General features: G+C 39.2%; 1 protein-coding gene across 3 annotated transcripts in view; it reads left to right on the top strand.

Moving 5' to 3' along the window:
- ZNF148 (zinc finger protein 148) overlaps window positions 1–26,985 on the top strand; it is an 85,256-nt gene that overhangs the window by 54,246 nt on the left and 4,025 nt on the right. For 2 of the 3 annotated variants that reach the window (XM_075933178.1, XM_075933179.1), the window contains one exon: window positions 102–8,840. The exons of the other annotated variant lie outside the window; for it this stretch is intronic. In XM_075933178.1, the coding sequence (XP_075789293.1) occupies window positions 102–1,697 (1,596 nt within the window). In that variant the 3' untranslated portion in view covers window positions 1,698–8,840. Of the gene's footprint in view, window positions 1–101; window positions 8,841–26,985 lie in introns of those variants that run through there. 3 annotated transcript variants of the gene reach the window in all.

The following is a 26,985-nucleotide window of genomic DNA, read 5'->3' as shown; positions in this document are numbered from 1 at the left end:
AGGCAGCCTTCCGCTGAAGTGAATTAATGAGTATATTTCTTACGTCAAAGATGGCTTTTCTTATTTACATTTTTCTCTAACTTAAAAAAAATCCTCTACAGTACTTTTCCAGGACTGATCGTGTGCTGAAACATAAACGCATGTGCCATGAGAGCCGTGACAAGAAACCTAATAGAAGTGCTACCAAAATTGGCCTTTTGACATCAGAGGAAGATCCTGGCTTCTCTACACCCATGAAAGACAGCTCCTTGCCAAAAAAGAAAAGGCAGAAAACAGAGAAAGCAAAGTCTTTGGACAAGGAAATTGGAGATAAATCAGAACAGAAGAAGGATAAAAATGACTTCTTGCCTTTGTATTCTGCCAGTGCTAAAGTAAAGGATGAATATATGGTGGCAGAATATGCTGTTGAAATGCCACATTCTTCTGTCAGCGGGTCACATTTAGAAGATGCAAATTCTGGAGAAATACATCCTCCTAAATTGGTTCTCAAAAAAGTTAATAGTAAGAGAAGTCTAAAACAGCCACTTGAGCAAAGTCAGACCATTTCACCTTTATCTACATATGAAGAAAACAAGGTTCCAAAGTATGCCTTTGATCTTGTGGATAAACAAGGTTTACTGGACGCTGATGGTAATGCTGACATTGACCAAGTTGATACTTTACAGGAAGGACCCAGTAAACCTGTACACAGCAGCACTAATTATGATGATGCAATGCAGTTTTTAAAGAAAAAGAGGTATCTGCAAGCGGCTAGTAATAATAGTAGAGAATATGCCTTGAATGTAGGTACTATAGCATCTCAACCTTCAGTAACACAGGCAGCTGTAGCAAGTGTCATTGATGAAAATACTACAGCATCCATATTAGATTCACAGGCACTGAATGTGGAAATTAAAAGTAACCATGACAAAAATGTCATTCCAGATGAGGTGCTTCAAACCCTATTAGATCATTATTCCCACAAAGCTAATGGACAACATGAAATATCTTTTGGCGTGACGGATACTGAGGTGACCTCCAGTATATCGATCAATTCTTCTGAAGTATCTGAGGTCAACCAGTCTGAAACTGTTGGAACAAGCTCTCAAGCTTCCTCATCAGATAAAGCCAGTATGTTACAAGAATATTCAAAGTTTCTACAACAAGCATTGGACAGAACTAGCCAAAATGATGCCTATTTGAATAACCCGAGCCTTAATTTTGTGACTGATAACCAGACTCTTACAAGCCAGTCAGCATTCTCTTCCATAGACAAACAGGTCTATGCGTCTATCCCTGTTAATAGCTTTCGATCGGGAATGAGCTCTCCATTAAGAACAACTCCAGACAAGTCTCATTTTGGACTAATGGTTGCTGATTCCCAGCACTCTTTTCCCTTTTCAGGTGATGAGGCAAATCATTCTTCCTCCTCTTCTACACAGGACTTCTTGGATCAAGTGACTTCTCAGAAGAAAGCAGAGGCACAGCCTGTCCATCAGGCTTATCAAATGAGCTCCTTTGAGCAGCCCTTCAGAGCTCAATACCATGGAGCAAGAGCTGGAATATCATCTCAGTTTAGCACTGCCAATGGACAGGTGAACCTGCGAGGACCAGGGACAAGTGCTGAATTCCCAGAATTTCCCTTGGTGAATGTAAATGATAATAGGGCTGGGATGACTGCTTCACCTGATGCCACAACGGGCCAAACTTTTGGCTAAGAAAATCTTTGTAAATAATATTGGCACTTTAGAACAGATCTGCCGAGAGTGGGGTTGCTCTGTATAAGATGCAGTGCTGTACAGCTTTTAAGAACATTGTGTTATAACAAAAATAAGCTGATATAGCAAGATCAGTAACTTCATTTTTTGGTTAGTAACCAATCATTGAACTGCTTTACATGTTGTCTCCCCTATAAAAGGCAGTTTATTACTTACTTGTTTGAGACCAGAAACTTGCTATTTTACATACACTTAAATTTGAAGCAAACAAACAAACGAAAACAAGTACCACCCAAGGTAATGTTTCCTCCCATAATAGTTTCCTATTTAGTTTCATTGTACGTTCTTGGGAGAACAGTAATTGTCTGAGATTATTCATGTTGTCATTTTCTAAGCTTGTCAGTGTAGCCATTGCTCTTCCGCAGGGAATCTAAATATACTAAACAAAGTAAACTAAAAGTTTAAATGTCAAGAGATTATGGTGAAGCAACATTGGTGTATTCTATGGAGATACCCTTACTTCCCCCTCTCTTAAAATGAAGTATATGTCGTATGCCCTTTATATTTGCTTTGCATTACACTGAGCTGTGTTTTCAAGGAAAAAAGTAGTAATAAATTCTGATAGACTAACTCCATTATTTAAAAGTCTAATTAATTTAAAATACTTTAAAACTTTTTTAGCAAAATATATGTCTGCTAATGCATTTACTTCAGTCTTGAAGTGTGTTGCATATTTCTTTGTACAGTTGAACCTGGATATAACTTTTTTATGATTCTTTCACATACAGATATCAAGAGGTTGAAGTTTTAGTTAAAATAATCTGTAGGTTACATTCCCAATTGCAGAAAAGCTTACACAAATGGTGTATCCCGAGATTTTAAAGCTTTAATTGTACTTTGCCCTGATTATTCACAATGATTAACAAAGAGCACTTAGATTCTTTTTGATATTTTTTGATTTCTCAAAGAATAAAAAACTATTTTAGATTTTTAGGTTTGTTATGGCTGCATCATTATCATTTCATACAACATTGATTATTATCTTTTAATATAAAATGAGATTAGAATTTCTTCACTTCTGTAAAAACTGGTTTAATTCTTTCTGTCTAGAACTTTGACAATTCAGATAATTAAACATACTAAATCATCCCAGGAAGCTGAAGAAGTAGGCCTTCTAATTGAATATCTTTTAGTGAATGAACAATGTTCATTACATTTTACCAAAACTGTTGACTAATGCTAGTGAACAGAATTTCTTTCTCCATACAAATGAGTGACCCGAAGCTTTTGTTGCATTTCACAGTATAAATAAACTACAAACTTTATCCCTGTATCATGAATATGTTTTTTTAATAGTACTTGGCTTGATGTATGCAGAAAGGTACGATAAATAGTTTTCTGTGCATTTTTAAAGGGGTTAGGGTGGAATAATATAAATATGCTGTGTAGTTTAAGTTAACTTTAAAATTTTGAACTCTAGACTCATTCCTTTGAACCTTTCCCTAGAGGGGACGCTGTCAGGTAGTTTAAGGCAATTTAAACCTAACATCACCCAGCAAGTGGGGATACAGATAAGGATGCTTACATCCTTTTACAGCACTGTTCCTGGCTGATGTCTCTCAAATGAAACCATCAGCTGGGAGAGGAGGTTGAACGTCATCATGCTGAAGAACACCCTGCTAGCAGATTTGAGCAGTGGGAGAGTGCAGCTTAACCTTTCCCAAAATAGTACCACATTTTATTGTTTTAATGGGACCCTGGTCTCAATCCCTCCCTCTCTACACCTTGTGTGGCATCATTATAGTTGTCGTATAGTAGTTGTAGTGTAGTAAAATGGGCCTTTCTTGGGCCCATTTTAGGAAGAAAGTTTATCTGGAATCCATAGACTGCATCTCAAGGGTATTATTTACATGAGCTTCCTGCATATCTCATTTGTATACAGTGAGATCAGTTTCTTGTTGCCCTGTGATAACCTTAATTATTAGGAATCATTGGTCCAATGTGCAGCTGTTTTTGATACTGCAAGTTCTTATATACCCTACTACAGTAGCAGTTATAGTAACTGGTCTGAAGATATGGCCCTGAGTTAAACAGAAAAGTAAACATCAAGGGAGAAAAGCAAAACCATTGTAGAATATTAGTGACACATAAGAAAACACCTTTAAAAGAATTATTGTTAATCTCCTGTCCTACTTGCTTAGACATAGATGTACGTATGGCACCTAACTCACAAGAATATACAACCTATCATGAAGCAGGTACCTCATTTCCATTAAATATTACCTCATCACATCCTCACTTTAACTGCCCCCATAGTGCTACATTGGCAACTTCAGTTTAATGTCCTGCCATTTCAAATATCTGTCCATTTATTTACTGCCATTATAAGAAAAATCCCTTGGAGCTAGATAATCAAAGCACTTAGTTAAATACATGGGAATAAGATGAAGTAAGGCCTACTCTGCCCTCACCAGAGTGATGACATTGGATATGTTGAAGAGGGCAGGAGCTTACTCTCCCAATACTCTTGTAAGAAAATGCGGGTGGAGGAACCTTGGCTCTACTCTTTCTATTCATTAGCCAGAATAGTTAGCTTGGGGCATAGAGGTGAGTAAACTGTTTTACACAAAGGGTGAAATAACTTGCTTCCTCCTAGAGCAGGGGTGAGGAACCCGCTTGCCTGGGTCTGGCCCGCGAGGCTCAGGGTGCCCTCTCCCCCAGCATTGTACAAAATCTACTAGGCATGGGCCCCCTAGACTCCGAGAGGGGAACGTTGGAGTGTCTTTCACCCTCTCTGTTGGGGGCCACCTCATTAAGGGTTTGGGGGTGTTTTGCATCTGTGTGGCCCCCCTACTGATCTTTCTGTGGGTCAGTGGCCCCTGACCCAAAAAAGGTTCCCCACCTCTACCCTAGAGCAAAGTTGGGTTATGGAAGGAAGATAGGCTTTCTGAGTCACAATTCATTCTCTGGTTTGCTTCTGGGGCATTACAGCTGTATTTGGTGCCTTAGGTTGCTTAGCATTTTCATAGCTGGTTGTAAAGTTCCCACTCTATCCAATGGTAATTATTTTGTTGATCTACTTTATACATGTTCCTAGCCTCTATCTGTCAGAGGGTGGAGATGGATGGCAGGAGAGAGATCGCTTGATCATTACCTGTTCAGTTCACTCCCTCTGAGGCACCTGGCATTGGTCACTTTCGGCAGACAGGATACTGGGCTGAATGGACCTTTGGTCTGACCAGTATGGCCATTCTTACGTTCTTATATAATTAAAGGCAGTGCTGATTGATTGTTAACCCATGGAAATGTAGGGCTTTTCTACCTGCAGAAATTTAAGAGCAGAATTTTCCCAATATGATTGTGTTGCTACAGTTATTCCAGGATTGTTCTGCTGGTAAATTTATCTTTTTTTTTTATAAGCCAGTCTTTTTTAACAAGTTTACCATTTTAAAAAGTATTTTCTCCTTCAGCATATTTTATTTTTTCCTATCCTAATGCACACAAACACGTGATTTCCCCTTTTGATCTGGCAGATGTTTATTTTCATCTGTGCCACTAATGTGTTTGAATAACTAAAAATGAAAACGACGTTATCTTTGTTATATTGTTCATGTGCCAACATTATTTAGTCAGAGTACTTTAGGAATAGCATTTACACCCCAGCAATCCAACTGTAGCTCTTATTTTATGACTTGTGAAAGGTGTGGGCACATGTGCACATAAGGTGGATTTTTTTATGTCTGTTTTTTTTCTGTGACAAGGTAACAATAAATTTAAAGATATATATTTAGGAAATTGAGGGCATCTGCCCCCAGACAATAATAATTTTAAATAGGTAGGATTTTGGAGCTAAATTACTTGACAGTATCCCTGTTAGCATTAGTCTTTTGTTAGGTTTTAACATGATTGCAACTACTAATGAAGGAATTGGCTTGCAATGATATATTAGTAAGCACCTACATTTTCTTGTACTGGTTTGAAAGTGAGTTAATGATAAATGATAGAGTTTGCAGAAGAGGATAGCATTATGTACTACTATACACTTTATAAACAGTAATATGAAGAATTTAAATCAGGCTTTCCAATACATTTGTTCATGGTCCTGTAGGTCTCATAGTGTTGCCTATGGGAAAATTATGATGCAAGGAGAAAATACAACAGCCTCTAACAAGCTCATGTTTGCTTATCATTTTCATAACTTTTTATATTGTAGGTTGTCAATATTTTTGGAGAAAGGGAGCAGTTCAATGATAAAGGGAAAATACAGTAAAATCTTTCTAATTCGCTGATTGCCTATCAAAGCACTGCCTAATACTTACCCACACAATCTTCTTTCGCCCTACTTTGCAAAGTATTAATAGTAAAAATAATGTAGTGAGGTCTCACTTTTGTCAGACTGTGTTACTTCAACCAAGCATACTACGGAACTTTTATCAGTATACTCTGAAGTAGTATAATGAAAACTAACTACAGTTGTTGCACTAAATGAACAAACTACATTTTGTGATGTGATATCCTGGCCTTTGTTTGCTTACTTGCTACTTCTCAAAATTCAGTCATTTTGAATGGTTTTCCAAGTCATTACTGTGCATTAATGAGGTTCTGCTGTAGCTTTTTCCAAAACATTTGTTTTTCCCTCTGAAAAATCAGAATATATATTGTTCAGAATACTAAGTTTGCATCATGTGCAGCAAAAATTTGAAAATTACCCTAGTAGTTGGATTAATCTGATCTGATTTTTGCAGTATTGGATTATTCTGTATATAACTTTGCAAACTGAATTTTCTTGTTAGTTTTTTTTAAATTAACTTAATTACAAATTGCAGGGAAAATCCTAATATTCCTGGGAATACATTTGGAAACTCTAGCAGGAAGAAATATATCTGTGCTATGGATACTTTAGTTGTTAGTAATACACATGTGAACTTTCAAATTATATGGTTAGTACTAAGGCATAATAATGATTTTATGCTTTATTAGTGTTAAAAGTTCTTCTAGATGGGAAGCCTTGTAATTTTGAAAGTTCATTCATTTTATGTTGGTGCATGTTTATGTTAAGCATGTAACATTAAACTAGAATTCACTTTTGCAACAAATATGTACTAAGAAAGTATTACTGAATGAAAAACATCTTTGAGTTTAAATTTGAACTTTTGTTCAGTTTTAAATTGCTTTATGTCAGGGAAATAAATTTTATAGTTGCATTTGCTATACTCTGAATATAAAAACCTTTTGTTTCCTTTTTAAAACAATTTTTTTTCTTAGGATACACAAATTGAGGCAAGCAAACATTTCTAAGAGTTGTTTCTTGCTTTCTTTAATCCAATGGATGGAGAGGTAAAATTGTGTAAACATTATTTTATTTTTTTATGCAATATCTTGCTGTAAATATGATTTATCAAATAAGGATGTATGTATGATTGAATCTCTGATTCTGCACAGTTAGAGTTTATCTATAAATATAAATGTGTCTTGACAATCAAGGACTTACGTCAGTCTTCCTTTATGATGTTTATTATTGTTATGCATTCCATTTGTTTGACTTGAGTACCAATGTGGAAATCTGTATTGTCTGTAAAGTATGTAATGTTTTTATAGCTTGTTTTAAAAAAATCACAAAAAAATGCTGTAAATATATACAAACTGATCACAGTACTGCTTTATGTTAGAAGGCATATAATGTTGTACTGTATGTAAGCAATAATACATGACAGTGCTAACTTTACAAGTAGCATAAGGATAGTTCCAAAAATAGTTTTGGAGTTAATAGCCTTGTTTGAGTTAATCAATATTCTTAATCATTTTTATAAATAAATTCAACTGTCCTCCTGTCGCAGTATATAACATTGTTTACACAGCACAATTTCAGTCACAGAGGAGACAGTCTTTAGATTTATGACTTCATCTATATATGCTTTAAGTAAGAAATGAATGGCTTTACTGCACTTCTGCAAGATATGAGAGACTGGAAAAGTTTAGTTTAAAAAGAAGAGAGCTGCTTTTCTGCTTCTGTGCTGATTCCTGACAATTCTTGTACTTTAATTCTGAGTCCTTAAGTCCTGATACTGACCTGATGTGACTTTGGGTTCCAATATAAAGGAATAGTTTTCTTCATAATTAATATGCAGTTAATTAGTGCAAGTTGTATGTTCATTTTACATGCTTATTTTTTAAGTCTGAGCTATCCTCAACTGATGAGATGGGTTTATTCAGATATTAAGGTGTCATAAATTCAAACTGAATAGGTATTGGGTTGCAGAATGTGGCATAGCTATTTGAACACGGTCATCACTGCTTTAAAAAAAATTACAGATTTATAAATGTAAATGACCTACATTTTATAAGAGAAATGTTTTTAAATGCTAGTCAGTTATATAATATGTGTTTTGAAGGATTTGCTAGTCCACTTCTGTCACTTTTAGTACACTGGTATCTTTTATATGTAATGTATGCTTTTTATTATTGTAGCAAAACGTTTCAGTAGAAGGAATTTTGCAACAGTATGCGGGGAAATTTTCATTGTCAGAATTGAATTTTACTGGATTTTGTCTGTTTACTCTTGTCTTTATTTTAATGTGGTCTGGAAGGGAATTTCGTATCCAAATAAAGCAGGTGACATCCTTTTATTTCAAGGGTTTACTATGTAGTGCTAAATTGAGTCTGGAATTATGATTTTTAATATATCTATATCTATATATGTATATAGCTGTATAGATATATAGATACAGGTATAGATATGTTAGTGGAACACTGTTACAGTGCATTTTCTAATATAGTGTTATTTTCCTGAAGTCCATATGCCTTCTTTGTATTTCAACTAATAAATAAAAGACCAACACCCTAGAGTTATGTATTTGGCAGGATAATAAGTTTATTTCAGTGGTTATACAGTATTCTTTTAACTTACACCATCAGTTCCGTCCATTTTACTGTCTGTGTAAAAATAAGAAAAGCAAAATTCAAATTCCATCTGTAAAAATATGTATATAAGTAATAGATGGTTTTGTATAAACCTGAAAAGTATGAATTTGTATATTTCTTATGTTTCTGATAGAAATTAGGATGTCAGTCTTAGTTCCTGTGAGATCAGGAATTTCTTGAGAAAGAGGAGGGTGTGGTGTGTGTGCGTGTGTGTATGTGTGAGAGAGAGAGAGGGAGAGAGGGTGAGATGGCAAACAAAGTATAAAAGGGTTATTTCATTTCAAAGCAGTCTCTCTAAGCATTTGAATTTAATAATCCATTCAGAAGGGTGAAAATATTTTGCAGGGAAGTTATTTAACCTGAATTACTATGATCTTAGGGTTTGATCTTGCTCCCATTCAAGTTAATGGAGCTTTGGTTACTTAAGCTGGAATTATAAAAAAAGAAATGTGCATTGTTACCCTAAATAAAAAATAAATAAATAAAACTACTTGTTTAGCAGGCTTGGCCAAACTAAATTTTTTTATTAACAACACATTTTAAAAGATTGTTTTTCTGCCTTTATCTCTCTCCTAAAGCAATTTTTAAAATACTTTGGAAGTTGCTATTCCTATTGATTTGACTGTGATTGTAAATTAAATTTTGCTTGACAAAAATATGGCATGAATGATTGGATTGTTGTGCCTGTATAATACAGTGGAAGATGGTTTTATGCATAGTCATAGTGAATGATATTGTATTATTAGAATTGATTTATTCATTAAGTGGCTTAATAGGTTTCATTGCTTCTGACATAACTGTTTTCTTATGGTTAACTTAGCCATTTTGGGGGTTTAATACCCTTTTATGTATTGTGATACTAAAGGAAGTTATGTTATTTGCTTTCATTTTTAATTAATCTATTAGTTTGATAATTTATATTTGCAAAATGATGCATTTTAAATGTGGTCACTGGCTGTTTGAAAAATAAAAATATAGAATACTGTTTTATGAATTAAACTGGTTAGCAGTATTTTTCATGTTAGTTGATGTAAGACAAAATTTGATTTCTTAACATGGCAGATAAGGGCCTGTAGAAATATGTTAAGTATGCCGGAACATATCTGAATAGTTTCAACAAATAAGTGAAATATTTAAATATTTCACTTAATGGGATATAGCACTTTTTAATAGGATTTATTTCCTGTTTTCCCTTTCTATAGATGTAGCACATTATTACCACACTTGATACTAATTTTAATTCAGAAATTTTGAGTTGATTGCATTAAAGTAGAATAGAATCACAAAAGATAAATGAGATAGATTATGTACACGAATGGCCATTTACATCATATGACAGTATAAAGAGGCCTTAGTATAAACGAGAATCAGACCTGAAGTACATGTCAGAAATGCGAACTTGAATATTAAAGTTTTGAATATATTGGATACAAATGCATAATATGTGTAATATATAATCTAATTGAACAAATTCTTCCTGCATTAAAGCAGACTCCTTAAAAAGAATTGCAATGCATAACATTCTGCATTTACAAGGAAGCGTATATCTTGTAATCAAAAATAAAAGCATGCCCTAGTGCTAATCTCTAAACATTTTGCATATATTTAGTGCCATTATTTTACTGAAATGTTTTTTAGTATTGATGATTTTGGTACATAGGACCATTTCCAGTAATAAAATAAGTGGAAATCCATTTGACTTTGCATAAGAAGTAGACTTGATAGCTACATCACATTATATGTAAAGAGGACACACAAAAGCATATAAACTCTTGTAACGCTTGTATGACTCGCCTTACTCCACTACTTTTTAGTCTATGCACATTGCTTTCATAACATGATTGTGGACGCAACAAAAAACATACATCCCATAAATACGGGTTGAGTACACTATGCATATAAATATGTTGCTTCACTTCTAATATGATTTTATGAACATATAAACATGTAAACCTATAGCTTATATAGAAAACAATGTATAAAGAACCTCTCAAATCTTTGACTATAGGCATACTTTGAAATATGACCGAGAAAGTTGCTCCTCCTTACTCAGATCTGTTTTCTGTATTCTGTTATATTTTCTTAGTGCTGTTTATTTTTAGGAATTTTTTTTAGTTATTTATTGGAAGTAAGACACCATTTAAATCTGAAATTGGTAGGCTAAGAATGTTGGATTTCATGCTTTAAATGTAAAATTGTCAAATAGTAAAATAGATCTGTGATTTTGAAAATGGGGACATTTGTCAATAATTTGATGTAATATATTTGTCTACCCTCATTTTCTTTTAAAAGTAGTACTTGCTGCAAACCAACTTGGAATACAAATATCCCCTAATTCTTCACTGAACCAATACTATTGCACAGAGAATAACACATTAAGCTATCTTTAATTTTTGCTATGGTTATCATACAGAGAAGTGTAATCATCTTGCTCTTAATACGAATTCCTAAATAGCCTGACCTATCAAAATTGGTGCTCTGTGTTTAGAAGGATACAATCCTTATGCAAAACTTGGAATTTTCCTTTTACTTCATGTGAGGAACCATCCTGAAGCTCTACTCCAGTGATCCACTCATGTAAATGGACACTGGTTATTACCAGAGTCCACAAAACAGTTAGTACGAATCTAATCCATTATCCTCACTAAGCCAGTGAAGGATTGTATCCCACAGTAACTAGTATGATGTTTTGTTTAATCTTCTCAATACATGGATTTAAACAAGTGAAATCTTTTGTTGGATCTCAACTACTTTTTGAGAGAGACTGAAAATGGCATTAGAATATGTTTTCCTTTCAGAAATTAGTAAAGCCAGCAACACTGAAATAATGCTTCAGGTAAGTGGTGGCCTCCTCTTTCTACTTCCACTGCAGGGCTCTCCTTCTAGTTCCCATTTTCCATCACAGCATCCAAGCCAGGCTTTACATTATTAAAGATGTAGCCTGGTAAATCCAGTCTCGAAAATTCTACTCCTCCACTTGCCTGGTTTGAGCACAATTCTTGAAAGACAAGTAAAATATAATACTTTTAAATGATCTCTTGGTAAAGACTAGGCAAGTGTAGGTTTTGTCCCTGGGTTGGTAAGTTTTCATGATCGTTTTGGAAAGGGGTTGGTGCAGATCTGTTTCTTTTAGCAGGTTTGCTCAGTAAAGTAAAATTCTTTCACTCATTATAACTACTGGCATAGTGGCTCTCCCTGGCTGATAGAGGAACATACCTGTCAGCTAAGGAATCAAAAAAGGGACAGATGAAAGACTGGAGAATTGTATTGTCATCAGCTCACTCCTCTCTTATGATAGTCGAGTTATACTTATTATTTTAATGCCTATCTCTTTTGTATCACTTTTCGTTGGTGATCTCAAACAGCTTTACACAGATCAGTTCTATTATTCCATATTATAGAGGGAAAAACAAAAGCAAAGGGAAGGATGTGACTTGCTCAAGATCACCCATCAGACCAATGACTGAGCTGGAAATAGAACACAGGTCTCTCAAGGTGCATAGACCCTTGTGTGGCTGGGACTGTTTTTGGGGTCATTATTAAAGTTTGGGCACTTAATTTTAAAAAAATTCCACAACTCTGCTTTATATGTGCCTCAGCTACAGCTGTACACCAGAATCACTGTATCCTGAAATAGCATCAATTCTCTTTTTTTTTTCTGAGCTGCTCGTTTAGGGAAGTTTGAAAGATACAAGTTCTAGATAGGTAGCTGTATATTAAAGCCAGAGAGCCTTTTTGTCACAAGTTTAATGCAGGCAAGTGAAGGATGCTTGTTATTGTGGAGATGGGAAAATTATCAAAGTTCCTGTCATTGAGGGGTTGGTGGCTTCAAAAGGACTTCTTTAGAAGCAGGTTACAGCTGAGACAACAGGGAGAGGGATTGGGCCTTTGTTTACATACACTATCTAAGTTGGGGCAAGGAGGAAGGAAACAAGGATTTGCTGACAGGGAGTGAATATAAGAACATAAGCTGCTCTTAAAAATTTCCAGTGACAGAGATTCCACAACCTCTCTAAGCAATTTATCCCAGTGATTAACCATCCTGACAGTAGGGTTTTTTTTGTACTGTCCAACCTAAACCTCCCTTGCTGCAATTTAAACCCATTGCTTCTTGTCCTATCCTCAGAGGTTGAGGAGAATAATTTTTTTCTTTCCTCATAACATCCTTTTAGTTACTTGAAAACTCTTATAATTGCCCCTCTGTTTTCTCTTTTCAAGGCCAAACAAACCCAGCTTTCTCAATCTATCCCCATAGGTCATGTTTTCTAGACTTTCAATCATCTTTGTTGCTCTTTCAATTCATCCACATCTTTCCTGAAGCTGGCACTCAAAAATGAACAGTACTCTAGCTGAGGCCTAATCAGCACAGAGCAGAGCATAAGAATTACTTTTCCCATCTTGCTTACAACACTTCTGCTAATACATTCCAGAATGTTACTTTTTCTTTTCTTTGCAACAGTATCACACTCTTGAATAGTGGTCTACTATAATTTCTAGATCCCTTTCTAGTCAGTCATTTCCCATTTTGTATGTATGTAACTGATTATTCTTTCCTAAGTGGGGTTCTTGGCATTTGTCTATATTGAATTTGTCATTATTGAATTTCATCTTATTTACTTGATGCCATTTCTACAGTATGTCCAGATCACTTTGAATTTTCATCCTGTCCTCTAAAACACTTGCAAATCCTCCCAGCTTGGTATCTCCACAAACGTTATAAGCATACCGTCTATACAATTATCTAAATCATTGATGAAGACATTGAGCAAAACTTGACCCAGAACTGATCTCTGCAGAACTCCCTTGTTATGTCCTTCCAGCATGAGTGAGAATCATTGATAACTACTCTCTCGGAACAGTTATGCAACTTGTTATGCACCCACTTAATAGTAGCTCCATCTAGGTTGTATATCCCTAGTTTGTTAATGAGAAGGTCATGAAAGACTATCAAAAGCCTTGCTACAGTCTAGGTTTACCACATCTACTGCTTCCTCCCATCCACAAAATTTGTTATCCTGTCAAAACTATCAGGTTAGTTTGACATGGTTTGTTCTTAAAAATCTAAGCTATTACTTATCACCTTCTTGATTTTTGCAAATGGATTCTTTAATTATTTGCTCCATTATCTTTCCTGGTTATAGCAGTTAAGATGACTAGTCTGTAATTCACTGGATTATCCTTATTTCCTTTTTTATATTTTTTTATAAATGGACACTATAAATTTTCCTTTTCCACTATATTTGTCCATTGAATCTCTCGTGTATTCCATGACTTTTCAAAGATAATCACTGATTGCTCAGATATCTCCCCTGTCTGTTCCTTGAGTATTTTGGGATACATTTTGTCATGTTGTAGTTCATCTGTGTATCTGACCTCCAACCAAGTGATATGTTGATGCTTATCATTGTTGAGTGCCTTGAAACCTTACATGAACAAGAGCAGCTCTGTGGAATATCTTAGTAACACTATTGATGGTAGCTAATACCTGACATTTTAAAAAAAATCATTGACACTTAAGCTGCCTTTCACTATAAGAAAGGATGTTAGAACATTTCTTCCAGTAAACCTTTATCAATGGTAATTTTCTGATGCTAGATTGTCTTCCTCATAATGTAGTAGTACAACCTGGAACTGTAGTGGCTATTATACCCAGAGTTCCTGGAAAAATGGATAATTCTCTCCCTCTCTCTCACGCATACAGCAGCCTTTTAACTTATTACACACATGAATTTGACAGTTGGGGTAATATGGTATTTGTCAGTTTATATTCTATTTGCTGAAGGACCTAATTTCTTTTCCTCCTCCTAAAGATCATTCACTAATAAATTCAATTTCCTACATTTTCTTTGCAACCTATCTCACCCCAAATCTGTCACAGGGGTAGCCACTGGTGTAGCATCGCCTTCTCACCTAGCACCAAGGCCCTCTCAAGTACAAGCTTGTGTGAATGCAAAAACTGAGGTCCTTGTGCTTATGGATCAGGACTCCTGGCTTAAGAGTTGATGGTTCTTGGCCTATCTACAGAAAGCCATGGCTGGGAGGGAGCAGAGTAGAACAGCCCAGTCTGTCACACCGCTGCCTCCACTCAGCACCCCTTCCAGCCCTGGATGACTTTGATGAGAGCCAGGCCCCACACCGGAGATAACTAGCACCTCTTCCTCCCTGGCTTAACTTGTACCTACCTGAGGGACAGCAGGGATCACTCCTCGCCACTGAGTAGCCCATCACGCAGCATCCCTGCTCTCAAATCCCTTCTCTGCACTGTCTATACCCCTTCCCTATAATCCTGCACCCTAGTACTCAAATATATATTCAATAATCCACAGTGATATGCAGTACAGATTATTTGCTGTAGTAGCAGAACTTTGGTTGTTCCTCCTGCACAATAAGTTGGGACCCACCCAAATTTCTACTAACAACTGATCTATGTAGATGTCAGCAGCCATGCACTTTGGGGGACAGGGAGGACAGATACTTCCTTCTGTTGTATGCACTCAGGGAAAGTTTTGTGGGTGTTTTCCAAGGCAGTTTTTGATGCTGTGTTCTGAATCCCAGTATCACCAAACCACAACTGTTCCTCTTTCTGGCTTCAGTAGCATTTTCCCAGATGGAGTTCATTTTGTTGGCCTGTATTTCTGTGCATCTCACACTCAAGTGCCAAAGTAGGATACTGTGACAGTTATTGTACACTATTACCCATTGATTAGCAGAGCAGTTTGGCTGTGGTTCTGGTATCTTAGGATATTTTCTATGCCAGTACAGCTCTTACTAGCCTGCAAATATGTATTCATAACCCTAGCAACAAGTTACATTTATATTCCAACAATATTGTAAGCAGGTGCCTTCTTTCAGAACAGCCTCTCCCTTGACTGCATAACCTTTTAAGCTGTAGTTTGAGAGAGGTTAGCTAGCATTGGCACAGAAGTACAAGCTGTGACACTGAACGTATTCTATAGCTTTCACAGTTGCGTCTGATTTTTTTCTCGTGGTCAGATATTATTATTAGTGCCACCTTACAAAGGCAGAAATACAGGGATTTTGCTGTTGTTAAATCAAAAGCATCAAGTTAGTCAAATTAAATGTCTATCATGTGGCTTCTTCTTCTCATCTTCTCTCAAGGGTAAGAATTGTGTGTGTAGTGGAATTGTTTCCTTTTGAGGTTTGTTTTTTAAAATATGCACATTGCTGTGCGTGTGTCAGAGAAGACAGTTCAAAGGAAAGTACTTTGCACTTGGTGCAGAAGGTGGAAGTTGTGATAATCCTAACCTCACTGCTACTATCTTCCCATCTCAGAAATTTGCTTCCTGTTGTCTGATATGTTATATTTTCTGGGCCCCAGAATTTAGCTCCTGCCTGCTTGCTTGCTTTCACTACGCCATTCTTTTATCATCTCACCCATTAATCTATCTCCACATTCCAACCCTCTGAGCAGTTTCAGATGGCTGGCATACTATGACTTTATGGAGAAAAGAGATCTGTTTTATTGTAAAGTCTGAGGATCAGTGTTCTGTCCTGCTAATTAGCATCCATCATCTCACAACCTTGAAATGGGAGCTCTGTATTACAGCAGAGGGGAGATTCCTGCTTTTCCTCCAGACCCTGAAAACACTGAAGATATTAAACATCAAGTTCATACTGTTCTTACATATAGAAAAGATATTTTAGGACATTTTTAGAAAACATGGACTGAAGGATCAACAATATGCAGATAACACACAGTTCTACCTATCCTTTTCCATGTATGACAATACCATTAACACCAATATAACCCAGCATCTGGATGAGATCAGCTCATGGATAATGAGCAGCTGGTTGAAGCTAAAACCAAGCAAAATGAAGGTGATGCTGGTAGGCAGATTGAAGAGCAATGAAGAAGAGAAGAGTAGCTAGTCCTGTGACAAGATGGGAAGAGACAGTGTCAATAGTCAGTAGGATAGAGGCTGTCATTCAGAAGACGACATCTGAGGACAGCAGACTAGATTTGCTGCCAGAAAGAACAGAAGGAGAAAGGCTGGACAATTGCACTAGTATCAAGAAGAGCCAGGTCTACATGATTGGAATTCTCTACTGGGAACAGCAGTGAGGTCTGTCACCAGAGCAGATCTGTGGAACAGAAGGGTGAGCCAAAAGCTAAGATACAGGATGTGGACCTGAGACTAAAGAAGATCTAATAGGAACAGGAAAGAACCCATTGATTTTCCTTCATGAAGGAGCAAATGATACTTATAGGTTCCTGCTATCAAGGAAAACGACACCACTCTGGGGAAGCCACACAAAGAAATAAAGAGGCTTAGATGATCTTCAGTGAAGTTCTATCTGTCCCTAGAGGAGGAGAGGGAAGGTGAGACAAGAGTATGATGATCAATAGATGGTTCAGGCAGTGGTTCTGTAAGGAGTGCTTGGGGATGGTCAACTACTGGGAGCACAGAGTTCTCGGAATGGACTTCACCGAAGTAGGGAAGAAAATAGTCTGCTGGGATGGAAGTTGGAAAAACTAATTAAGGGCTTTTAACTACTAATATGGGGGAAACGATTGAGAGATGCTCATGTAATCTGCACACAGGAAGAAAATCAAACAAAAGAGATAGTGGTAAGAGGAACCACAGGGGATAGGCAAATGGACAAGAGGAAAGCTAATGCCAATAACAGTAATTGTATGGTAAGCAATGGTAGCATGAAATGACTTTACCTAATTAGGTGAGAAATATGGGTGACCTCAAGCAAAAACAATTAAGATATACGGATTACAAAATGGAGGAACTAGAACGACTAGTTCAGGAAGTTTATAGGGATAAAAGAAATAAGATGAAATGACATTCATAACTGAAATATGAGTATTGACCGACATGTGCTGTTCAAGAAAAAACAAAAATAGAGAAGTAATATATAATCGCAGGTAAATTGTAAAGAAATTAGAAGTGATGGAATGGAGAAAACAATCTGTTTGGGTCAAAATTACTTCAGGGAAGAAAGGCAAAATAGACTATACTGGGATTGTGCTGGGGTCTACTACAGACCTCCCAGGACGCAATTTTGGTAATGGATAGAGATTTTGCTAATATTTTAGTTCAGTAATTACTAATTGAGAAATGTGTAATCATGGGAGACTTTAATTTCCCACATATAGATTGGAGGACAAGTGCTACTAATAATGGTAGGGCCCAGGTATTCCTGGATATGGTAGCCAACAGAATTCGATAGTTATTGAATCCAGAAGGGGTGATGCCATTTTAGATTTAGTATTGGTAAGAAGCAAGGACCTCATAGAAGAACAAATTGGAAAAGGCAACCATGTGGTTCATGTGATCATGAGTTAATTCAGTTTAAATTACATGGGAAGATAAATAAAAATAGGTTTGCACTTAGGGTCCTTAATTTCAAGGGAACAAACTTTAAAAAATTAAGTAAATTAGTCAGAGAAGTGGACTGGACTAGAGAACTCAAGGAACTGACTGCAAAGGAAACTTGGAGCTAGTTTCTGCAACTTTGACTACAGGAAATGAGGATGTGCAAGGATCATATCAAAGGTAGAAGACAAACAGCTTAATAGGACCAAAATCAGGTGGCTCAGATAATCTCCATCCAAGAATATTAAAGGAACTGCCACTTTAAATTGCAAGCCCGAGAGCAGGGATTTGTAATGAATCCGTAAACTTAAGAGGTTACACCCAATCACTGAAGAATTGCAAATATAGTATTTGCATTTAAGAAAGGGGGTGTGTGATCCAGGAAATTACAGGCCTGTTGTTTGACCTCAATTAGGGTATGTCTACACTTGCCCCCTAGTTCGGACTAGGGAGGCAAATGAAGCATACCGAAGATGCTAATGAAGCTTGAGATTTAAATATCCTGCGCTTGATTAGCATATTTGTGGCCGGTCGCCATTTTAAAAAGCCGGTAGCCCGAATTAACTTGCCGTGTGTAGACGCAGTAGTCCTATCCAAAACCCTTCCCTCGAATTAACTGTTACTCCTCGTGCAATGAGGAATAACAGTTAATTCGAGGGAAGGGTTTTGGATCGGACTACTGCGTCTACACGCGGCGAGTTAATTCGGGCTACCAGCTTTTTAAAATGGCGACTGGCCGGCGAATATGCTAATCAAACGCGGGATATTTAAATCCCAAGCTTCATTAGCAACTTCAATATGCTTCATTGCCTCCCTAGTCCGAACTAGGGGGCAAGTGTAGACATACCCTTAATTACAAAGTCTTGTAACAAATTTTGACAGAGAGCAGTTAAGGTCATGCAGGTAAATGATAATTGGATAAAATACAACATTGTTTTATAAAAAAATTGATCATGCCAGACTAACCTGATTTCTTTCTTTTGAGAAGATAAATGATGTTTCTGCTCTATCTGGAACTCTGTAAAGCATATGATACAGTTCCACATGGGCAATTATTAGTTAAATTGGAGAAGATGGGAACTAATATGAGAATCAAAAGGTGGGTAGGAAACTGGTTAAAGAAAAGACTACAGTGGGTCATGTTGAAAGGTGATCAGTCAGGCTGGAGGGAAGTTATTAATAGAGTTCCTCACAGATCAGTCTTGAGGCCAATCTTATTTAACATTTTCATTAATGATATTGGCACAGAAAGTGGGAAAGTGCTAGTAAAATTTGCAGAGGACACAACGTTGGGAAGTTATTGAAAATAGGGTGGAGGATTAGAATATCAAACAAGATGATATGGAGGACCTAGATTACAGGTATAGAAAAGGAATGAAATGTAATGGTGTACAGTCATTCACTTAGGGGCTTGACATTAGATGAAGGTTTCCTAAACATCAGAGGAGTGAAATTCTGGAATAGCCTTCCAAGGAGAAGTAATAGGAGCAAAAAAATCTACTTTGGTTTAAGACTGAGCTTGATAAGTTTATGATGTGGATAGTATGAAGAAATTGCCTACTATGGTATATGACTCACCTGCAACTGCTATTAGCTAACTTCTCCAACAACTGGAGATGGAACACCAGGCAGGGAGGGTCCTCAGTTATGACAGAGAATTCTTTCCCAGGTGTCTGGCTGTTGGGTTTTGCCCACTTGCTCAGGGGCTCATAGATCGCCATATTAAGGGGTTGAAAGGAATTATGCCCTGATCAGAGATCCTTGAGGTTTTATCTTCCTCTGCAGCATGGGGCATAGGTCACATGCTGGTTTGAACTAGAGAATGGTGGATTCTCTATAACTTGAAGTCTTTAACTCAAAATGTGGGACATCAATATCTCAGCCAGAGGCTGGGAGTCTATTACAGCAGTGACTGTGAGGTTTTATGGCTTATGACATGCAGGAGGTAGATTAGATCGGGATCACAAAGTTATTACATGGGAGGTTGCAAGTTGTCAGCCTCCAACTCAAACTCTGCTTTACCTCCAGCATTTATAATAGTGCTAAATATAAAAAACAAATGCTTTTAATTTATAAGGGAGGTCGCAGCCAGAGGTTTGTTGTGTGAAAGGGGTACCCAATAGAAAAGTTTGAAATGCACTGGACTACATGGTCATGAGGGTACTTAATGTGTGAGTGTCTGAGCTTACAGTGATGGTGCAGTCTCCTTTGATTAAACATACACACCTACAATTGGATTCCTCACTGATGTTAATCTCTCATATAGCAGTATGCATGAATAATATTTTACCATCTCCAGTTGGCTAGAAAACTTTGTCCTACCCTGGCCTCAATTATCATGCCTTCGTACTTTTTTGTGTGGATTACAGCAAACATGGGGACAAAAACATCAGCACTTAGGAAACACCAACTAATCCAGAACTCTGCAGACTGCCTTCTCAGCTGTACAGGCAACTGTGGACACATCAGATTTGTCCTCTGCTCTCTTCATTGGCTTCCCACAGAATTTCTAATCAAGTTCGAAGTCTCAGTCCTTTCTGGGCCCAGGGCATAGTAAAGTTGTCCTAATGGTGTGAGGTGATGCTCCTGGACAACAACGGGCCTTTGTTTGGCCCAACTAAACTCTCTACAAAAAGGGCAAAGTTCATCTGGTTGGGAAACAGAACAGAAAAGTGTCTCTGGCTTTCAGCTGCCATTGAGGTTAGTTTGATGCTCTGGGGAAAAAAAACCTAGGAATTGAGGACCATTTCAAACATCACCATCTTCTCCTCCAAGTGCAAGGCAAATTTATTTGTCTTTGCTTCTCCACCATAAATACAGAGAAGCAATCCTAAAACCCTGCCAAAGTATAGCACTCCATAGCATACACTCCTCCCCTGGGGAGAAGATAAGAGAACAGACTACAGAAGTTTGGTCATGTTGCTTAATGAACTTCTGGAAGGTGCTCAGATACTGATGATGGGCATGATCTCAGAAACTATGTAAAATGGACTGGAATTCTAGAATAAGAATGCTTTAGTCTGCTTTGGAAGTTCTTGGCGTAGACGACTCCTTCCTTTGCCACATGATCAGCTATGCAAGAAGACCTAGTATGAAATAGCTCTTCCGGTCAATTTCCTTGCCTAGACCAGCTCTTAAACCCATAGCCTACGTCTACATTGGCAAGATTTTGCGCAAATACTCTTTAACGCAAGAGTTTTTGCGTTAGAGTATTTGCACAAGAGAGCGTCTACACTGGCATGTGCTTTTGGCAAGAGATGTGCTTTTGCACAAAAGCATCCGTGTCAGTGTAGATGCTCTCTTGCGCAAGAAAGCTCCAATGGCCATTTTAACCATCGGGCTTTCTTGCGTAAGAAATTCATGTTGCCTGTTTACACTGGCCTCTTGCGCAAGAGGCCTTATTCCTGAGCAGGAGCATCGTAGTTCTTGTGCAAGAAGCACTGATCTCTTACATTAGAATGTCAGTGTTCTTGCGTAAGAACTCGCGGCCAGTGTCGACAGGCAGCAAGTTTTTGCACAAAAGCAGCTGCTTTTGCACAAAATCTTGCCAATGTAGATGTAGCCATACTGCTCCATCTGGCTGAACTTGGTTGTGAGAGAATTTCTTTACGCCAGGGCTGGGAAACCTTTTTTGGGGTCGGGGCTGCTGAACCACAGAAAAACCAGTTGGGCCACACACAAGTGAGAAGCTAAATAAATAAAACCCAAACTCTCACTGATGTGGCCCCCAGCTGAGAAGGAGAAAGACCCTCCCCACATTCCCCTCATACACCAGAGCCCGGGGGGACATGTGAGTAGATTTTGGGTTACAGGGGGTGGAGCGCCCGACTGCCAGCGCAGGCTCCCAAGGCTGGATCCATGCAAGCTGGGGACTACATCTGGCTCCTGGGCCTTAGGTTTCGCACCCCTGCTTTACAGCTTTTCAAATAAATTAAAAGCCCTCCTTCACTATGAATAAGAAGCAAGGAAACGAATGATCTGTTTCATGTTTTCAGTGGAACACAGGATGCTGCTGCCTTGTATCCTCCTTTGACTGTTTATGTGCCTCATTGTCTTCCACCTTAAGGGAAAAAATCATGTTCCCACCTGAGTGTCAATAAATAAACAGGCTTGCCAAGCAAGGTGTTGAGCCTATTATCTGTGATAATGGACTCATTCTGTGCATTTATATAACCTGTCACATTCCCTCCCCACTGGCTGCATGTATTGGTAACAAACCAAATTGTCCAAGGCTCCTGTTATTGTGCTGCTTCTTTTGGATGCAACCAATAAGCATTATCTCTTAATAGGGCTAGTAGAAAATATACCATAAGAACATAAGAATGGCCATACTGGATCAGACCAAAAGTCCATCCAGCCCAGCATCCTGTCTGCCGACAGTGGCTAATGCCAGGTGCCCCAGAGGGAGTGAACCGAATAGGTAATGATCAAGTGATGTCTCTCCTGCCATCCATTGCCACCCTCTGACAAACAGAGGATAGGGATACCATTCCTTACCCATCCTGGCTAATAGTCATTAATGGACTTAACCTCCTTGAATGTATCTAGTTCTCTTTTAAACCCTGTTATAGTCTTAGCCTTCACAACCTCCTCAGGCAAGGAGTTCCACAGGTTGACTGCGCTGTGTGAAGAAGAACTTCCTTTTATATGTTTTAAACCTGCTGCCCATTACTTTCATTTGGGCTGTGTCCAGACTCAGGGGTTTTTTCGGGAAAAGTAGCCTTTTTCCGAAAAAACTTCACCTGCGTCTAGACTGCAGCCGCGTTCTTTCGAAATTAAATCGAAAGAACGCGGCTTTTCTTTCGACGGCGTTAAACCTCATTTCACGAGGAAGAACGCCTTCTTTTGAAAGTGCTTCTTTCGAAAGAAGGCTTTCTTGAATGTAAATAGGGCTTCTTCGAAAGAGAGCATCCAGACTCACTGGGTGCTTTCTTTCGAAAAAGCGGCTTGCTCTTTCGAAAATTCCGCATGCAGTCTAGACGCTCTTTCGAAAGAGGCTCTTTCGAAAGTATCTTTCGAAAGAGGCTTGCAGTCTAGACATAGCCTTGGTGGCCCCTAGTTCTTATATTATGGGAATAAGTAAATAACTTTTCCTTATTCACTTTCTTCACACCACTCATGATTTTATATACCTCTATCATATTCTCCCTTAGTCACCTCTTTTTCAAGCTGAAAAGTCCTAGTCTCCTTAATCTCTCCTACTATGGGACCTGTTCCAAACCCCTAATCATTTTAGTTACCCTTCTCTGAACGTTTTTTTAATGCCAGTATATCTTTTTTTTTAGATGAGACCACATCTGTACGCAATATTCAAGATGTGGATGTACCATAGATTTATATAAGGGCAATAAGATATTCTCCATCTTACTTTCTATCCCTTTTTTAATGATTCCTAACATCCTGTTTGCTTTGACTGCTGCTGCACTCTGTGTGGATGTCTTCAGAGAATTATCCATGATGACTCCAAGATCTCTTTCCTGATTAGTTGTAGCTAAACTAGCCCCCATTATATTGTATGTATAGTTGGGGTTATTTTTTCCAACATGCATTACTTTACATTTATCCACATTAAATTTCATTTGCCATTTTGTTGCGCAATCACTTAGTTTTGTGAGATCTTTTTGAAGTTCTCCACAGTCTGCTTTGATCTTAACTATCTTGAGCAGTTTAGTATCATCTGCAGACTTCACCACCTCACTGTTTGCCCCTTTCTCCAGATCATTTCTGAATATGTTGAATAGGATTGGTCCTAGGACTGACCCTTGGGGAACACCACTAGTTACCCTTCTCCATTCTGAGAAATCTAAGTACACTATATCTACTGGATCCCCCTTGTCCACGTTTGTTGACCCCTTCAAAGAATCTAATAGATTAGTAAGACATGATTTCCCTTTACAGAAACCATGGTGACTTTTGCCCAACAAGTTATATTCTTCTATGTGTCTGACAATTGTATTCTTTACTATTGTTTCAACTAATTTGCCTGGTACTGATATTAGACTTACCAGTCTGTAATTGCCAGGATCACCTCTAGAATCCTTTTTAAATATTGGTGTTAATTTTGCTATCTTCCAGTCACTGGGTACAGAATCTGATTTAAAGGATAGGTTACAAACCATAGTTAATAATTCCACAATTTCACAGTTGAGTTCTTTCAGAAGTCTTGGGTGAATGCCATCTGGTCCCAGTGTCTTGTGACAGGATGCAATGTTTTCAGATACTGCTCCCCGTCCCCGCCCTTTCCACCTGCAGACTCCAAACACTAGGATTGAAATTCTGGCTCTAGTGAGGTTATTGGGAGTTGTCCCAGTCACTTCGATGGGGCCCCTATATGGATCTAATTTTGCTCTCAGCTCTGTCAGTGTAAGTCAAACACCCTTTTAAAGGTTGTACTCTGGATTTACTGGTGTGAACACTGGAGTAGTTGGAGACTGGGAATGCCAGTCTCAGCCCTGTGAAGGGCAAAGCTATAACTGCTGGAAACAGGGGGCCTGGGCCTTCCCTCTGTACGAACTTCCAACACTCCGGGTCAAGCCATAACCCAGCCCCCTCCTAAGTCAGGGCCAGGCAAAGAGACTGCTGACCCCAGGAAGTGGTGGCAGGATCGGGCCTTACGTAGTAGCCAGGAGTAGGCACCCGATTTAAGTCTCAATACACTATAAGGGGCGTCCAGCGGTTGGGACTGTCACCGTCTTGCTTTCTGGAGGCAAGAGGCGGCTTCTCTGGCGAAGCCCTGCTGCCTGTGTCCCCTTTAGGCTGTCTAGCCCCGCGCGGGAGCGCCAAGCCCTCAGTCCCAGGGCTTCCAGCTGTGGAGGGAGACGGCAGGCTCTGGCTCCTGGCAAACTCCCAGGGAGTGTCCCTGCCTGGGGAAGGGCCACCCCCACGTCCCGCCGCAGCACCAGCCGGGCCAGGCCCACGTGGCACTGCGTGCCCGGCCCAGGAGCGCAGCCTAGATCCGGCAGCCGGTGGGACGGGCAGGGTAAGGCGAGCCGGCCGGCCGGGCGGAGAGGACCAAGCGGCCCCGGCCAGGGCCCCGGGGAGCGGAGCCAGCAGTGGCTGCGTGGCGGTAGGTGGGCGCAGAGCCGGGGGACGGGGGGTGCGGGGCAGGCACGGGCTTGCCGCTGCCCCGCCGCTAGCCCTGCCCGGCGGGACCCGCCAGGGACCGAGCAGAGACCCAGGGGCTGCCCCCTCCCAGGCAGCGCGGCCAGGGGACCCCAGCGGGCCAGGCAGGGGGAAGCCGGGGACAGGGCGCAGGGAAACAGCTGCAGGTGCCTCCCGGATCCAGGAAACTCCTGCGCGCAGGTGGAGCGGGGCAGGGCTCGCCTCGCCTCCTTCCTGGCCCGCGCTAGGACTCGTCAGCCCTGGAGCTCCCCGGCTGTCGGGGGGCGTTTTCGCCGCGGAGTGCCCGGGAGCGGAGCTGCGGAAGGGGCCCGCGAGCAGGCTTGGCCAGGTGCGCTAGTTTGGGCAAAGCGGCTACGGAGAGCTGGTCTGTGAATCCTGGGAGGGAAAAGCTGCCCCACCTGCGAGTTTCCTTGGGCATCTTTTTTCAGCTATTTTTAACCCCCTCCCCCCCCCCCAGTTAATAATAGGAGCTGGGCGGCTGCGTTTGCGGTACCTCGGCAAAGAGGCGAGAGGTTCAGGGAACAACTTTCTCACTGGGAGTGTTTTGGATCAGTTCAGTCTTATACAGCAACAGTCAGGGTAGTACTGCCTAAGGGTTAGATGTGAACAAAACCCTGTTGTCTGGTACAGAGCCCAGCACAGTCCCTGCCCCAAGGACCTTACAGTATAGACTAGACAGACACCTGGGGTAGGAGAAAGAGAGAGAATGTACAGCAGAGCTGGGGAATCTTTTTTGGGTCCGGGGGCCGGTAGCCCACAGAAAAATCAGCTGGGGACCCCACACAAGTGAGAAGGGAAAAAGAAAAAAAAACCCAAACCAAAAAACCCACCCTCACTGATGTGGTCCCTGATTGAGAAGAGAAAGACACTCCCCACATTCCCCTTTCATAACAGAGCCTAGGGGAGGCCCAGGCTAGTAGATTTTGTGTGCTTCAGCGAGCGGGGGTGGGAGAGGGGTGTAGTGTAGTGTAGCGGGAAGGATGCAGAGGGACTGAAGACAAGTCAGGCTGTAAAACTGATATGCTGCTAGAGCAGTAAAGCTTTGTCCTTTAATAAGTCTGTTACTATTGTTTTCAAAATACAGAAGAGCAACAAAAATGAGCTTGCATATTACATTCCCTGGATAACGTTGTTGTATTGGTATATAATCAAACATTCCTGAGTATGCTATATAAGTATATTGTGCTGAGTGATATTTGATCTATCTTTAATTCGTTTCTTCCTTGGAGTTCTCCAAATTAGATGTTTTTAAGAACTTGACCATGATAAGGGTTTAAGGGATTTTGTGAAAACAATGTGCTCTAGGCTGTTGGATCCCATCACAAAACAGGCCTTGAAAGTAACTTCTGTAACAGGAAGACAGCCCTTTCAGAGGTCACTGGACCACACGCAGTTGTGGTTGGAAATGTATTAACCTCTTTTCTTTAAAGTCAGCCATCTGTTGAATAGCTCAGAGTAGTGATTTTTGTTGTCTGTAATGTGATCATTAAGAAATAGTCATAGTCTGAAAAAGTATAAAGGCAGTTTGAGTTGCAGAATGCACACTAAACTAAGGGATGTAATTTTCATCTTCTAGAACAAGCCTTTATAATTAAACATGAGTATACCTCAGCTTCCAAATTGTTTATCACCATAAAAGCAAACAACCCGAAAATCAACCCTACAGAATTATTTTTACTTAAAACCACGATGGATGTATTCCCCTGGCCTAAAAGCTCTTGTTTTGCTCTTAGCTGTGAAAGCCATGCTCATAGTTACATTTCATTTATTTATTTAGTGATGAGGAAGTGCCTACGAATCAAGATTTGAATTAGACCTTAATTTAAATGTGAGGAAAGGAATTATTATCGTAGAAGACTATTATTATTAGTAGAAGACTAATTTTGAATGGTGTGTGT

This window comes from Pelodiscus sinensis, chromosome 7 (genome assembly GCF_049634645.1).
Source record: "Pelodiscus sinensis isolate JC-2024 chromosome 7, ASM4963464v1, whole genome shotgun sequence".
Lineage (NCBI taxonomy): Eukaryota > Metazoa > Chordata > Testudines > Trionychidae > Pelodiscus > Pelodiscus sinensis.
The sequence above is the reverse complement of the archived record's forward strand: the minus strand, read 5'-3'. Positions and strand labels throughout refer to the sequence as shown.